The sequence below is a fragment of the Diceros bicornis genome, chromosome 35 (assembly GCF_020826845.1).
Source record: "Diceros bicornis minor isolate mBicDic1 chromosome 35, mDicBic1.mat.cur, whole genome shotgun sequence".
In the NCBI taxonomy this organism is placed as follows: domain Eukaryota; kingdom Metazoa; phylum Chordata; class Mammalia; order Perissodactyla; family Rhinocerotidae; genus Diceros; species Diceros bicornis.
The window spans coordinates 11,329,227-11,341,654 of record NC_080774.1 but is presented as its reverse complement, the minus strand read 5'-3'; the positions used below and the strand labels follow the sequence as shown (position 1 = coordinate 11,341,654).

Sequence of the window (12,428 nt, the reverse complement as noted above, 5' to 3'; positions counted from 1 at the left end):
CTGGGTGTCAGTTTCAGCCCGGGTCTGGTGGCCTCAGGAGCCGGAGACCTTTACTAATCTGGAGACTCTGGGGCTGGCTGCACAGCCAGGGAGGGCATGCAGAGGCGAGAGTTGTGAAAACAGCCGTCAGAGTCCCCACCTTCTGCAGCCAAGGACACGCTGATCCGGCCATCCTCAGGGACACTTCCCGGGAAGCAGTGACGTAACAGCCAGCAGGCAGAGGTGAGGGAGGCGACTCGCCCAAGGTTACCAGCCAGACTCCCACCCCTCCTCCTGAGAGCCAGCTCTGCCCTCGCCCTCCTGCACTGAATAGGTCCAGGCCTCAGTTTGCCCATCTGTTAAATGGGGGATGGTGACTTTCACTTTCCTCCCCGATTCTCAAGACCTTTCAAAGGAGGGCTGGACGGGAGAGGAGGGCCCTTGTGCCCCATCACCCAAAGCTCGGGACGCAAATGCCCCCTGGAGTACCAGAAAGTGAAAATAGCCATCACCTATTCAGTGCCCACGATATGCTGGGCACCGTCGTCACAACTTGACATCCGTGAGGTCATTCAATCCTCATAATACATCTAAGAGGTGGATACTACTCTCAGTTAAAGAAACTGAGGCACAGAGAGGTTCAGTGACTTGTCCAAGGTCACACAGCAAGTCAATGGCAAAAGTTGGATTTGAACTTGGGCCTGTGAGGAAAATGACTCACTTGCTATCTGGAAACGGACTCACCTTTGATGCTAGAGTCATGGGCATGAACTGATCCCCCCAAGGTTTGCACAGTGACGGGGGCCAGCCTTCCCCTGAGACCCTCCAGCAGCTGACGGGTCAGAACATCTCCGTCACACCTCATTCCACCTGGCTCTGCTCCATTTGTGCCCCACGGTGACCTGGGGCGAGCACCCTGCCCTCCTAGGGTCCCGGTCCGCACGCAGGACACAGAACCACATATGCACCCACACGTGCACATACTTTTTTATGTATTTAAAAATGAAGATATGCCCAGACAGCAAATGTCCACCAACTGCTGAGTGGATAACAAAAATGTGGTCTAGCCGTACAATGGAATACTATTCAGACACGGAAAGGAATGAAGTACTGAACCATGCTACAATGTGGATGGACCTCGGAAACGGGATGCTGAGGGAAAGAAGCCAGACACAAAAGGCCACAGATTTCAGGACTCCGTCGATGAGAAATGCCCAGAATAGGAGAATCCACAGGACAGAAAGCAGACTGGTGGCTGCAGGGGGCTGGAGGGAGGGGAGAAAGGGGAGTGACTGTGAATGGGGACGGGGTTTCTTTTTGGGGTGATGAAAATGTTCTCAACCTGGTACTCTGTAAATGTGTGAATTGTATGGCATGTGAATTATATCTCAATAAAGTTATTATTTAAAAAAGGATATGCCCAGACAGGATGTCAACAACAGTGATACATATTTTATCTTTTTCCCTCTTTTTGGTTCTCATATGATTGACTTTCTCAATCTGCTGTTTTTCAAATCACAGCAGTGATGCATTCTTGTTGAAACAAACGGAATGATACGGAGAGGCCTAAGGAAAGACTTAATCATCTCGTTCCCACCACTCGCAGCTCCTCACCATCCAGCCATTGGAGCAGAGATGAAGTCAGCTTATAAGACAGCTGTCTTCCTTCCGTCCCGTCTCCCCATCTGCGTGGACAACCTCAGATAGAGACAGCGTCAAATGCCTAAAGCTGGGACCTCTGAAGGTGACCAGACTGGGCCAGATGTCCTTCTACAACCCCACCTCAACCCTCCGCATCCGCCCTGTGTCCACAGAGGACTCAGAATTCCTGAGTTTGCGTTCCCTCGCTGCCTCCTGGGTGATCTGGGGCAATTTCACTGCACCTGTTCCTCACCTGTGACATGGGACTCAAAGGGTCCACTCACCTGGTTGTTTGAGGGTGAAGTGAAACCCCACAGGGGAAACTCCTGGCGTGGGATGGGGCACAAGCAGATGCCTGGGCACCGTGAGTGCCAGCTGTATACACTCAGATGCACACAGGGAGGCCGGGTCTCTGTGTGAGCTTCACGATGCCCGCACCACCTCAGCCCTGCCATCCTGTATCCTCAGCACACGCCGTGGATGTCCCGCTGGGGAGGGGGCCTGGGAGAGCCTGTGGAAGGTCAGAGCGGCCTGCAAGAGGGGACGGCTTGTCCCACAGAGAGAGACGGCTGTGTGGACTGTTTGTGCCCTCACCGCCCTCTGTCTCATCGATATTCTCGTCCCGGCCAGCCGGACAAGAGAGCTTTGTTGAGGGGCCCCGGGAGAGAGCCAGCCAGGCCTGCGTGTGAGTGTGAGTGTGTGTGTGTGTGTGTGTGTGCTCACTGCTCCTGTGGACACACAGACCTCTGCACACAGCCAGGGACAGACAGAAGGCTTGGTTGGCATGGGGCAGGGGGTGAGTTCAGGTGCACGACCTTCCAGTTCTGTGATGATGGTGATGACGATGGTGATGAGGATGATGGTGATGATGATAGTGATAGCCGGGCTGTGAACAATCACTCGTTCCGGGTCCCTTACATACGTACATCATCATGTCCCCTAATCCTAGGAGGGAAGTACCATTATCTTCCCCATTTTACAGATGAGCAAAGGGAGGCTCCAGGAGGCAACGTGGTTTGCCCGGGGCTACCCAGCTAGTAAACAGCAGAGCCGGGATTTGAACCCTGAGCCGCCTAGGTCTTACCCATCTGCCTCTTTATGACAAAAGAGCCCTCAAAGACGACAGGGGAAGGCGATAGAGAACTGTGTTCAGACTGCAGGTTTGGGAGTCAGACTGCTGGGTTCAAGTGCCAGCTCATCCTTCTTCCTGTCTGGGTGCCTCAGTTTCCCCTTCTGTAAGATGAGGATAATGACAGTACCCACTTCCTCCTGTGGTTTGTTTCTGGGGTGCCTACTATGTGCCAAGCACATGCTAGGAACTTTAAGTGCATTATCTCTCGCCATCCTCCTGTAAGCCTCCTGATAGGCCTTGGGAAGTAGGTATGGCACCCATTCGCAAGCCAAGAAGCTAAGGATGAGGGAAGGGGAGGTGGCTAGCGGGGAGAAGAGGGGGAGAGACAGGAGGAAGCTACCAGAGAGAGAAGTGCAGCCAGCCTCCCTGCCCCCTCCTGGAAGCCCCCGTGGCCTCGGGCCAGGGGGCGGGTCCTGGGGGGGTGTGGTCAGTCCTGGAGCCCCATTGGCTGCCTGCAGGAGCCTGAGGAATAAAGCCCGGGACAAGTAGCCCCCGGGACAGTTCAGAAGACAGTCCACCTCTCCATCTACTCTCCATCTGTCCGTGGACCGTCTACCCAATCTATCCATCTGGACCATCTCCAGCCTATTCCTCCCTGGCTGGCTCACTCTGCCCAGACGCCCAGCTCCACCGCCTTTGCCAGGTAAGCGGCCCCCTCCTCAGCCCCAGCCCAGGACTGGAGTGTCTGCCACCAGCCTGGAGGTTCCCAGGGGAGGAGAGGGAGGTAGAAAGAGTCTGTTGGGCATAAAAACCCACTGAAGCCAGACTGGGTTCACGTCCAGCACTGTGCCTCAGTTTCCTCATCTGTAAAATGGGGATAATAATAGGACCTTCCTCATAATATTGCTGTGAGGGTGAAGTCAGATAGTGCACTGAAAGGTCCAGTCCAGATAACATAATCGTTAATTTTTATTGAGCTCTTACTCTGAGCCAAGTGAGGGGGGAGTGACTTCTGACTCCGGGAGACAGGCAGACGGGAGCTTCCAGGGCCCCCTCCCTCGGCGCCTCGCCAGCCTCCCTTCCTGAAGTCTCACCTTCAGCAGCAGGGTGGGAATGGCAGCCGGTGTGGTTTGCACGTGCTCACTTTACATGGGGCAAGGGAGCAATGCCCATGGAGGATATCTGTCCCCTCACCTGAAGGCATCCGATGGTGCAACAGACGCAGGTGGCGGGAGGGGCTTCCCAAACCCACCTGGAAGGGGTCTTCGTGGCGATGCTTCCCGCCCCCAACCAGGAGAGCTCCCTGAGGCCAGGGCTTGGGGACTTGCACAAGACCCCAGGCTTTAAGGTCCAGTCAGCCAGGATGGGGTGAGGGATTGCTTGGGGGCTAGCCTCCAGGAGCTGAAAGTTAATTCACAGATGTGGGGATGCCCCTGTTTTGAGTGCCTGCAGTCTCTGAGTTTATTCACAAGATCTGGGGCAGAGGGTATCTGTTTGGGCCCCCCTCCCAGGCCCTGAATGTCAGTTAATTCACACGGACATGGGCTATCTGTATTTGGGGGGTGCTGAGGCTGGTGGGGTGGTCAGGAATCCCACCGTCTACTTTCCTTCTGACCCAGGCATATCTGGCCCAATCTGGGAGGGGCGATGCCTGAGTCAGGAGAGCCTCGGTCAGGGGGCTGGACCAGATGGTGTCACTGGAAAGGGGGTGGGGTCCTGGCCTTCTGGGATGGTGGGGGGAGACAGATAGGCCACCCACCCAACCACCCACTGATCAACAATCAGGCTCAGCCCAAGTCCGGGGGAATCAGGCTCCCCCATGACTCTCAGCCGGAGAGAGGACACGATGGAAAGGCTGGGCTGCCTCATCGTCTCAGTCACCCCGAGTCTGTCCAGAAGGGGAGGCCTGAGCCACGCCCACGTGTCCTGGAGAGAGCCTCAGCTCTGGAGCCGGACTGCCTGAGTTCAAATCCGGCCTCCCCCACTCACCAGCTATGTGACCTTGGGCAAGTCACCTCAAAAGTCCAGTCCCGGTGGCTGGGTAACAAACTACCCCAAGATGCAGTGGCTTCAAACAACGGCAACCATTGTACTGTTACCTGTCATGGTTCTGGGCTCAGCGAGCCAGTTCCCACTGGGTCTCTCACGCGGCTGCAGTGTGACAGCGGCCGGGCTAGAGTCACCTCAGAGTCATGTCCCACACCTGGCAGTTGACATTAGCCATCAGCTGTCAGCTGGGATACCTACATGTGGCCTCCACACGTGGCCTGGGCTTACTCTCATCACAGTGGCTGGGTTTTGAGAGGGAGCTTCCCAAGAGAGACGGCCAGGCTGTGACACCTTTTGTGACCGAGCCTCAGGGGCGGTGGGGCTCTGGGGCCACTCACACAGGACTTCAGGGGCGGATTGTGTCCGGCTCTTCCCAGCTCCGTGTTCATTACATCACTTCGGTAGTTTGAAATTGGCCTTGATGAGGGAACGTGCATCGCCAAGTGCACACTCTGCAAATCAGGGCTTCCTTTTCCTTCGGGGAGCCCATTGTTAAGCATTTACCAGCACACCGCTGCTGGAAGCACACCGTGTCACCTCCACTGCAGCCGCAGGCCCCCGGGGTCAAGGGCAGGCAGCACAGACCCACCTCCCACCGACAACACATCAATGTGGCGCCGTGAGCGGTGCACGTGGGCTGGGAGGAGCTTGAGTAGCCATCCCAGAAAACAAAGTCGGGCCCGTTTCCTCATCGAGAGAGTGGGGTAATAACGACACCTCTAGGATTAAGAGGATTAAATGAAGTAACATCTGTAAAACTTAAAACAGTGCCTGGCACATGGTGATTATTAAGTAATATAGCGATTATTATAAAAAATAAGAACAATAATAAAAGCTGGATAATAAATAAAAATAATAATAAATATAAATAAAATAATAAAAATAAATAATAATTAAAAACTAGGTACAAGGCTTTCCAAAAGTTAGTTTTAAAACATATATATATATTTAAACAACTAATATATGCATGTGGCAAAACGTTGAAACAGTACAAAGAAGGAACTCTGAGTGCCGGCTCTCCCCTGAGGCTCCGCCCTGGTCAGTTTCTTGTGTGTTTCCTGAGCTGCTCCCGCGCACATGGAAGCCAGTGGATTGCGTGTGTGTCCGCATTTTTTGCACAAATAGACCAAACCTGACAACCTGCCCTTGCTTTATCCACTTAACCAGCTTGCAACTCATTCTGAATCAGCACCTGCAAACCCCTCTCCACCTCACACCCCTGGAAAGCTGCAAGGTCTGAATGTTACTTCTGATGTTGGCAGCCTCCCAGCAGCGGGGGGTGTGTGGGGTGGGGGGGGTCTTATCCCCATTTTACAGATGAGGGAGCTGAGGCTGAGGGGAGATTACCTGTCTGATGTCGCCTGGCGAGTAGGAGGCCAAGTTGAGGTTTGAACCCAGGTCTCCAGGACGCTGTGATCCGGGCCCTGTCCCGGCATCCTGAGAAGTGAGGGACAGGGTCACTTTCCGCCACGCTGGATGGCAGCGCTGGCCGCAGGACCACTCTCCCGACCCCTTGGGTGTCCTTCCTTCCTCCAGCAATGACGTCCGGGGAGCCCCTGCACGTGAAGACCCCTATCCGTGACAGCATGACCCTGTCCAAAGTGGCTGGCACCAGCGTCTACCTCAAGATGGACAGTGCCCAGCCCTCCGGCTCCTTCAAGATCCGGGGCATCGGACACCTCTGCAAGACGGTACAGGACGGGCTCCACGTCATCGGGGCGGGGCGGCAGGCCCTCTCTCTGCGAGGGCAGGGCCAGTGCTGCGTGACATCCAGGGCGTTCCAGGCTCGGCCCTGCTGACTCCCCACAAGGCCTGAGCATCCGCCATCGGCGCTTCCTCTGGTTGAGGGGCGCCCGTCCACAGGGCCCCCTCCTGCGCTGCTCCCAGAACCATCAGTTGCCCGCCTCTCCTTCACCCGTGCCTGAACCAGTCTCTTTGGGGAGGGAAGATGTCGTCGGAGAGGCTGGGGCCACACAAATTCCGTGTGAAGGAAGGCGAGGCCAGCGTCAGTTGGAATCATTGGGAGGTATTCCAGGGGGGAAGGAAGAGCCCCGGGACACACTGGGAGGGCCTGACCCCCTCCCCACTTGTCTCCACAGTGGGCTGAGCGAGGCTGTGAACATTTCGTCTGCTCCTCGGGTAGGTGCCCTGCATGCCTCCTCCTGTCCTCTGCTGTGTGTCCCTGGGCCAAGCACTCCACCTCTCTGGGCCCCGGTTTCCCCAGCAATGAGCTGTTGCAAACATCTGCAGCAGTCCCGACTTGGAATTCCAGGGGGAGGCCAGCGGTCACACAGGGGCATTCAGAGCCCCGAGGTTGGGGGTGGGCAGTCCTGGCTGGGCTCCCAGGTCCTCCGGCACTGACACCCTCTCCATCCCCCACCCCTGGCAGCGGGCAACGCAGGCCTGGCAGCCGCCTATGCTGCCAGGAAGCTGGGCATCCCCGCCACCATCATCGTGCCCAGCACCACCCCTGCCCTCACCATCGAGCGGCTCAAGAATGAAGGCGCCATGGTCAAGGTGGTGGGCGAGGTGAGGGCCGACCTGGGGCAGGGGCCACAGAGGGCACCTGGTGGCAGGGCAGGGTCCCGCAGCCCCTCACCCCCCTGCCGCCCTGTGGTCTTGCAGATGCTGGACGAGGCCTTTGAGCTGGCCAAGGCCCTGGCAAAGAACAACCCAGGCTGGGTCTACGTTCCTCCCTTTGATGACCCCCTCATCTGGTACGTGGAGCCCAGGGTCACCTGGTGTGGGTGGCGGCCACCGCGTCCACCACTAGGCACCTGCCACAAAGCACACCATCATGCACAGCAGTTGTACGTGTGTGAGCATTCCATCATGTAGAAGCACACACACAGGCAGGCAGACAGCAGGTGCACACACATGTGCCCCAATGCCCATTCACCATGGCCACACCAACACGTCTGTGAGCGAACACATCAGCTCAGAGACACAGGTGTCTGCCATTGGGTCCCCCTGGAAGCTGACCCTGAGACAAAGATTTCAGGGAAAGCAGTTTACATGGGGGGGTGATTCATTAGAGGAGTGGGGAAGTGAGACGAGGAAGGAAGGAAGCCGGTGCCTGCCCTGGGCAGCTGGAACTAAATCCCATGGGGGTCCCTGGGAGCCAGTATGAAGCGAACCAGAGTTATCCCACCCGTGGGAGAGGATGCTGGGGAGTTTTTACACCGACACCCATAATTCTCCATTCTCATCCTCACTGGCTGGGGGCTGTTCTCGGGGGGTGTCATCTGCTGGCACTGCCAGGTGCCACATTCATAGGCAGCTCCGGGCCAGAGAAAGCCCTCAGGGAGAGACGCAGATGCTGACAGCTGGAAATGCCAGAGGAGATGGGGAGGAGGGGACTAGCCCCACGGTCCGTCAGCTGCCGGGGATGAGGGCAAGTGCATCCCCAGGACCCCCGCCTGGTGTCTCCAGGAAGCCCAGCCCTGACCTGACACCCTCCCACCCCCTCCAGGGAAGGCCACGCATCCGTCGTGGCAGAGCTGAAGGAGACCCTGGGCACAAAGCCGGGAGCCATCGCGCTGTCGGTGGGTGGCGGGGGCCTGCTGTGCGGAGTGGTCCAGGGGCTGCAGGAGGTGGGCTGGGGTGACGTGCCCATCATCGCCATGGAGACCATCGGAGCCCACAGCTTCCACGCTGCCACCGCTGCCGGCAAGCTCGTCTCCCTGCCCCAGATTACCAGGTGAGCGGCGGGGGCCTCCGGCGGGGGTTCAGCAAGCCTAGGGGCTGCTGGGGAGGTCCCGATGTCAGCCTCATTTTACAGGTGAGGACACCGAGGCTTCGGTCATTTGCTCAGAGTCCCACAGTCAGTGGGTGGTACCACTGGGACCAAACCCAAGTCTGTGTGACTCTGTACCATGATCGTCACACTTCCGCACACGGAAAGTCTAATATTCATCATTTACTGAGCTCCTCTGGGGGAGGGTTCCACACAGCTCATGAACCTGCCAACCGATTACTGAGCCCCTAATCTGTGCAGGACACTGGCTGATCCTGGCGGGAGCGTGAGGGATAAACACAGCGACGAGTTCACATCCCAGCCCCATGCCTTTGACAGACGGTGTTTAATTAGGGTCAGGTTTGGCCGCGTTATACAGGAGCCCAAAGTAACAGTGGCTTAAGCAAGGTTGAACTTCATTTCCTCTTTTATAGTAAAAAAAAAAAAAAAAACTAGGGGGGCGGGGGATGGGCGAAATGGGTGAAGGGCGTCAAAAGGCACAAACCTCCAGTTACGAAATAAATAAGTCCTGGGGATGTCATGTACGGCATGGCGACTAGAGTTAATAATACTGTAGTGCATGTTTGAAAGTTGCTGAGAGTAGATCTTAAAAGTTCTCATCACAAGAGAAAAGAATTGTAACTATGTATGGTGACAGAAGTTAACTAGACTTACTGTGGTGATCATTTCACAATATACACAAATATTGCATCATTATGTTGCACACCTGAAACCCCATATAACGTTATATGAAAATTATACCTCAATTAAAAAAAAAAAAGTCTAGAGGCAGCCAGTCCTGGGGCAGCACCACGAAGCCAGAGGCCCAGATTCCTTGAGTTTGTTGCCCCATCATCCTTATCATGTAGCCTATGGCCCAAAACGGCTGCTTAAGTGCCACCTGTCACACCCACACTCCATCTGGCAGGGAGGTGGAAGCGAGGGCAGAAACCGTGCCCCCCTCGTTTAAAGACAGACACAATACTTCCGCTTACCTCTCACTGGCCAGAACTTAGTCACATGGCCACCCCTACTGCAAGGGTGGCTGGGAAATGTCTTCCTCCCAGACATGTGTTGTACAGCTAGAATAGATATTGGGTTGACGAGTCTCTGCCACAGATAGGGGACCCTGAGTCCAGGTAAGAACTTCTGGGTGAGCCCGGGACTCCGGAGCGACCGTGTTGGCTCTGGTCCCACACTGTTGGGAATGAAGAATGAAGAATGAAGAAATAACTGTCGAGGGCCTACCATGAGCCGCGGGCTGGGCGAAGGGCTGAGGTGGTCCAGGCCGCGAGATGCTCCTGGGCGAGTCGGGGAGATGAGAACAGCGAGTGATGACTCGGGGAGGCCGAGGGAGCAGAACACACCGATTATGAGCCCGGGTCCCAGAGTTACACGGATCCTGCCTGCAGCCCCAGCGCTACTGATTGACCATCCAACCAATTCACAGCAGAAATTGGTGCGAGAATTAAATAATGCCTGTGAAGTGCTGGCCCCTAATACTTTCTCAAGAAGTCGTCACTATGTTCGTGTTATGGGAAGGACTGTTTGAGAATTCCACATGCGGCCATGGGACTGAGTGCTCCCCTGGAGGACTCCTTGGAGGAGGCGGCCCTAATCCTGAGCCTTGAAGGGAGGCAGGACTCTGGCAGGCAGAGCGGCACTGAGCTTAGCGAGGGCTGAGCAGGTGGAGGCGACAGCCCGGGGCAAAGGCTGGGAGTCCCTTCAGGGAAGCGCAAGGGGGCCTCTCAGGCATTTGCTCCTGGGTTGATGTTGAACTGAATGATGCTATTTACCCCCATTCGAGCAATCTGTGCCCTATTAGAAGACCCCACTGTGCCCAGGGAGCCCCGGGACTTCTCAGTGCTTTACAGCTGCAGAGGGTACGCCCAGTCCCTGCCCTCGGACCCCCACTGCCTCCTCCTTCTCACACCCGTCTCTTTCTCCCTCCCCATCCCAATCTCTGCCTCCTTCCTCTCTCCTCGCTCTGTTTCCCCCATTCATGTCCCCTTCCCCATCCCCCACCTCCAGCGTTGCCAAGGCCCTGGGCGTGAAGACCGTCGGGGCTCAGGCCCTGAAGCTATTTCAGGAACACCCCATTTTCCCTGAAGTTATCTCAGACCAGGAGGCTGTGGCCGCCATTGAGAAGTTTGTGGGTAGGTGCCAAGTCCCTTCAAGACCTGACCTGCTGGCTCAGGAAGTAATTTGCTGTCCACTTGGTGTGCCAAGGGGCTCCACTCACTGCAAATTTCCCTCACAGTTCTATCTCCCATCCCCTCCTAGAATTTCCCATTAATGAAAAATACAACGCACTGGTAAAAATAGAGAGGCCAAAGCCATGAATGAAGAAGGCTGATAACCATGACAGCCGGGTACAATAACGGTATTTATAATGTTGGCTCTGAGCTTCCTGGTAGCCAGGGAGAAAAAGGAAAGCATGGGCCCCAGCTTTGGACTCAGGAGCGGGTCTATAAGTAGGCTGGACTCTTTCTAGGTTCAGCCTAGGAGAGGGATGGCAAACACACACACAGACACACACACAGGATAGCATATATGCTGCTGCCACTAAATTCTCCTGTACTGGCAGTCAGTTTGGCTAATCGACCAGGGCACTCTTGCTCAGACGATGCCTCAGAATCCTTCTCAACACAGTGCTCCGGCGATTATAACCATTTTGTCAATGTTAGCACTCATGATGAAACCTAGCCCTGGCTCAGGGCTTGGAAGTTCAGTCCAGGGTAATGGGGGGTGGGGGTTGGTCCAGGACCTGAGTCTGTGGCCAGGGCTGAGGGCAGATTGGCTCAGAAACCCCATGCTTTACCCATGGCCCACAGCTCCTCGCACCCTGCGGAACTCAGGCCCCGCCCTCCCCTACCCCTCCCCTGGCAGATGATGAGAAGGTCCTGGTGGAGCCCGCCTGCGGGGCAGCCCTGGCCGCCGTCTACAGCCGCGTGCTACAGAAGCTGCAAGGCGAGGGGAAGCTCCGTGCCCCCCTGTCCTCCCTCGTGGTCATCGTCTGCGGGGGCAGCAACATCAGCCTGGCCCAGCTGCGGGCCCTCAGGGAACAGCTGGGCATGAAGAAGGGGCTGCCCAAGTGAGGCCCCTCCCCGCCCGGGAGCCCCCCGAGGGGCTGTTTTCTGCAGCGCCTTGCTGTACACACTACCCTGGTGTCTGGTCGGGAGACTGCGGCCGGGCGGCCAGTCACCTTCTCGTTCTCACGAGCGCTGTGTGGAAGGGCCGACGCCCCCTGAGGTCAGCCAGTGAGGTGACACACGCATCTGTGTGACCGTCCTTAACCACCCTCCAGGGAGACAGCCACCCACATGTAATGTACCAGGTCCCCAGAGCAGCGTGGGCGGGGGGGACCAGGATCCAAGTGTGGAGTCCCCACCCCAGGCCTTTCTCCCTGGGAGGGTGGACAGGGCCATGGCCCAAGGTTGAGGAACCATCTTGCCCTTGCTCCCAAAACCCCATTCTTACTCATTTTTCTAATGTGCAAACTTTTTCATTGAACAAGAGAAATATCTATTTATGAAACAAAGATCCTTTGAGTTTTCCACCATCGCTGTCTTCCTCCCGCCCCTCCCTCACCCCCACGCCTGCTCTCAGCCTGGCTCTCAACAGTCAGCAGCCCCTCCACCCTCAACCCCGGGAGCCCCCGGGGAGGCCAGGGCCCCAGAGCCCAGCGGGGCGTACGTGCCGGGAGGGGGCCCCTTGCAGGGTGGGGAGCAGGGAGGGAAGGCGCTGAACGAGAGGACTTGGGATGGGACAGGGCTGCGTCCCCTGGAGGCAGGACCAGCTGGGGAGGTGGACGAGGCCCACCTCGTTCTGATAGGACGTCCTTCCTGATCACAGAAGGATTTTATCACAAAGGAGTGAGCCCTCCATCCCTGGGGGTGTGTAAACTGACGCTGGACACCCTCTCGGGGACAGGGAAGGAGCTGACTTGAA

General features: G+C 56.5%; 1 protein-coding gene across 1 annotated transcript; it reads left to right on the top strand.

Annotated features, from left to right (window-relative positions):
* The first annotated feature begins 6,279 nt into the window (after positions 1–6,279).
* On the top strand, positions 6,280–11,575 carry SDS (serine dehydratase). The gene is made up of 7 exons (XM_058531486.1): positions 6,280–6,432; positions 6,841–6,880; positions 7,131–7,270; positions 7,367–7,458; positions 8,214–8,441; positions 10,509–10,633; positions 11,367–11,575. Exons 1-7 carry the CDS (start codon positions 6,280–6,282, stop codon positions 11,573–11,575), a joined length of 987 nt encoding a protein of 328 aa, XP_058387469.1.
* Positions 11,576–12,428: the final 853 nt, after the last annotated feature.

What these genes read in the sequence shown, in the direction of transcription:
- SDS (XM_058531486.1), top strand. Translation starts at nt 6,280, where the DNA reads ATGACGTCCGGGGAGCCCCTGCACGTGAAGACCCCTATCCGTGACAGC. An exon ending in TCGGACACCTCTGCAAGACG is followed by an intron (nt 6,433 to 6,840) that starts GTACAGGACGGG and finishes TTGTCTCCACAG; the next exon opens with TGGGCTGAGCGAGGCTGTGA. An exon ending in TCCCTGCCCCAGATTACCAG is followed by an intron (nt 8,442 to 10,508) that starts GTGAGCGGCGGG and finishes CCCCACCTCCAG; the next exon opens with CGTTGCCAAGGCCCTGGGCG.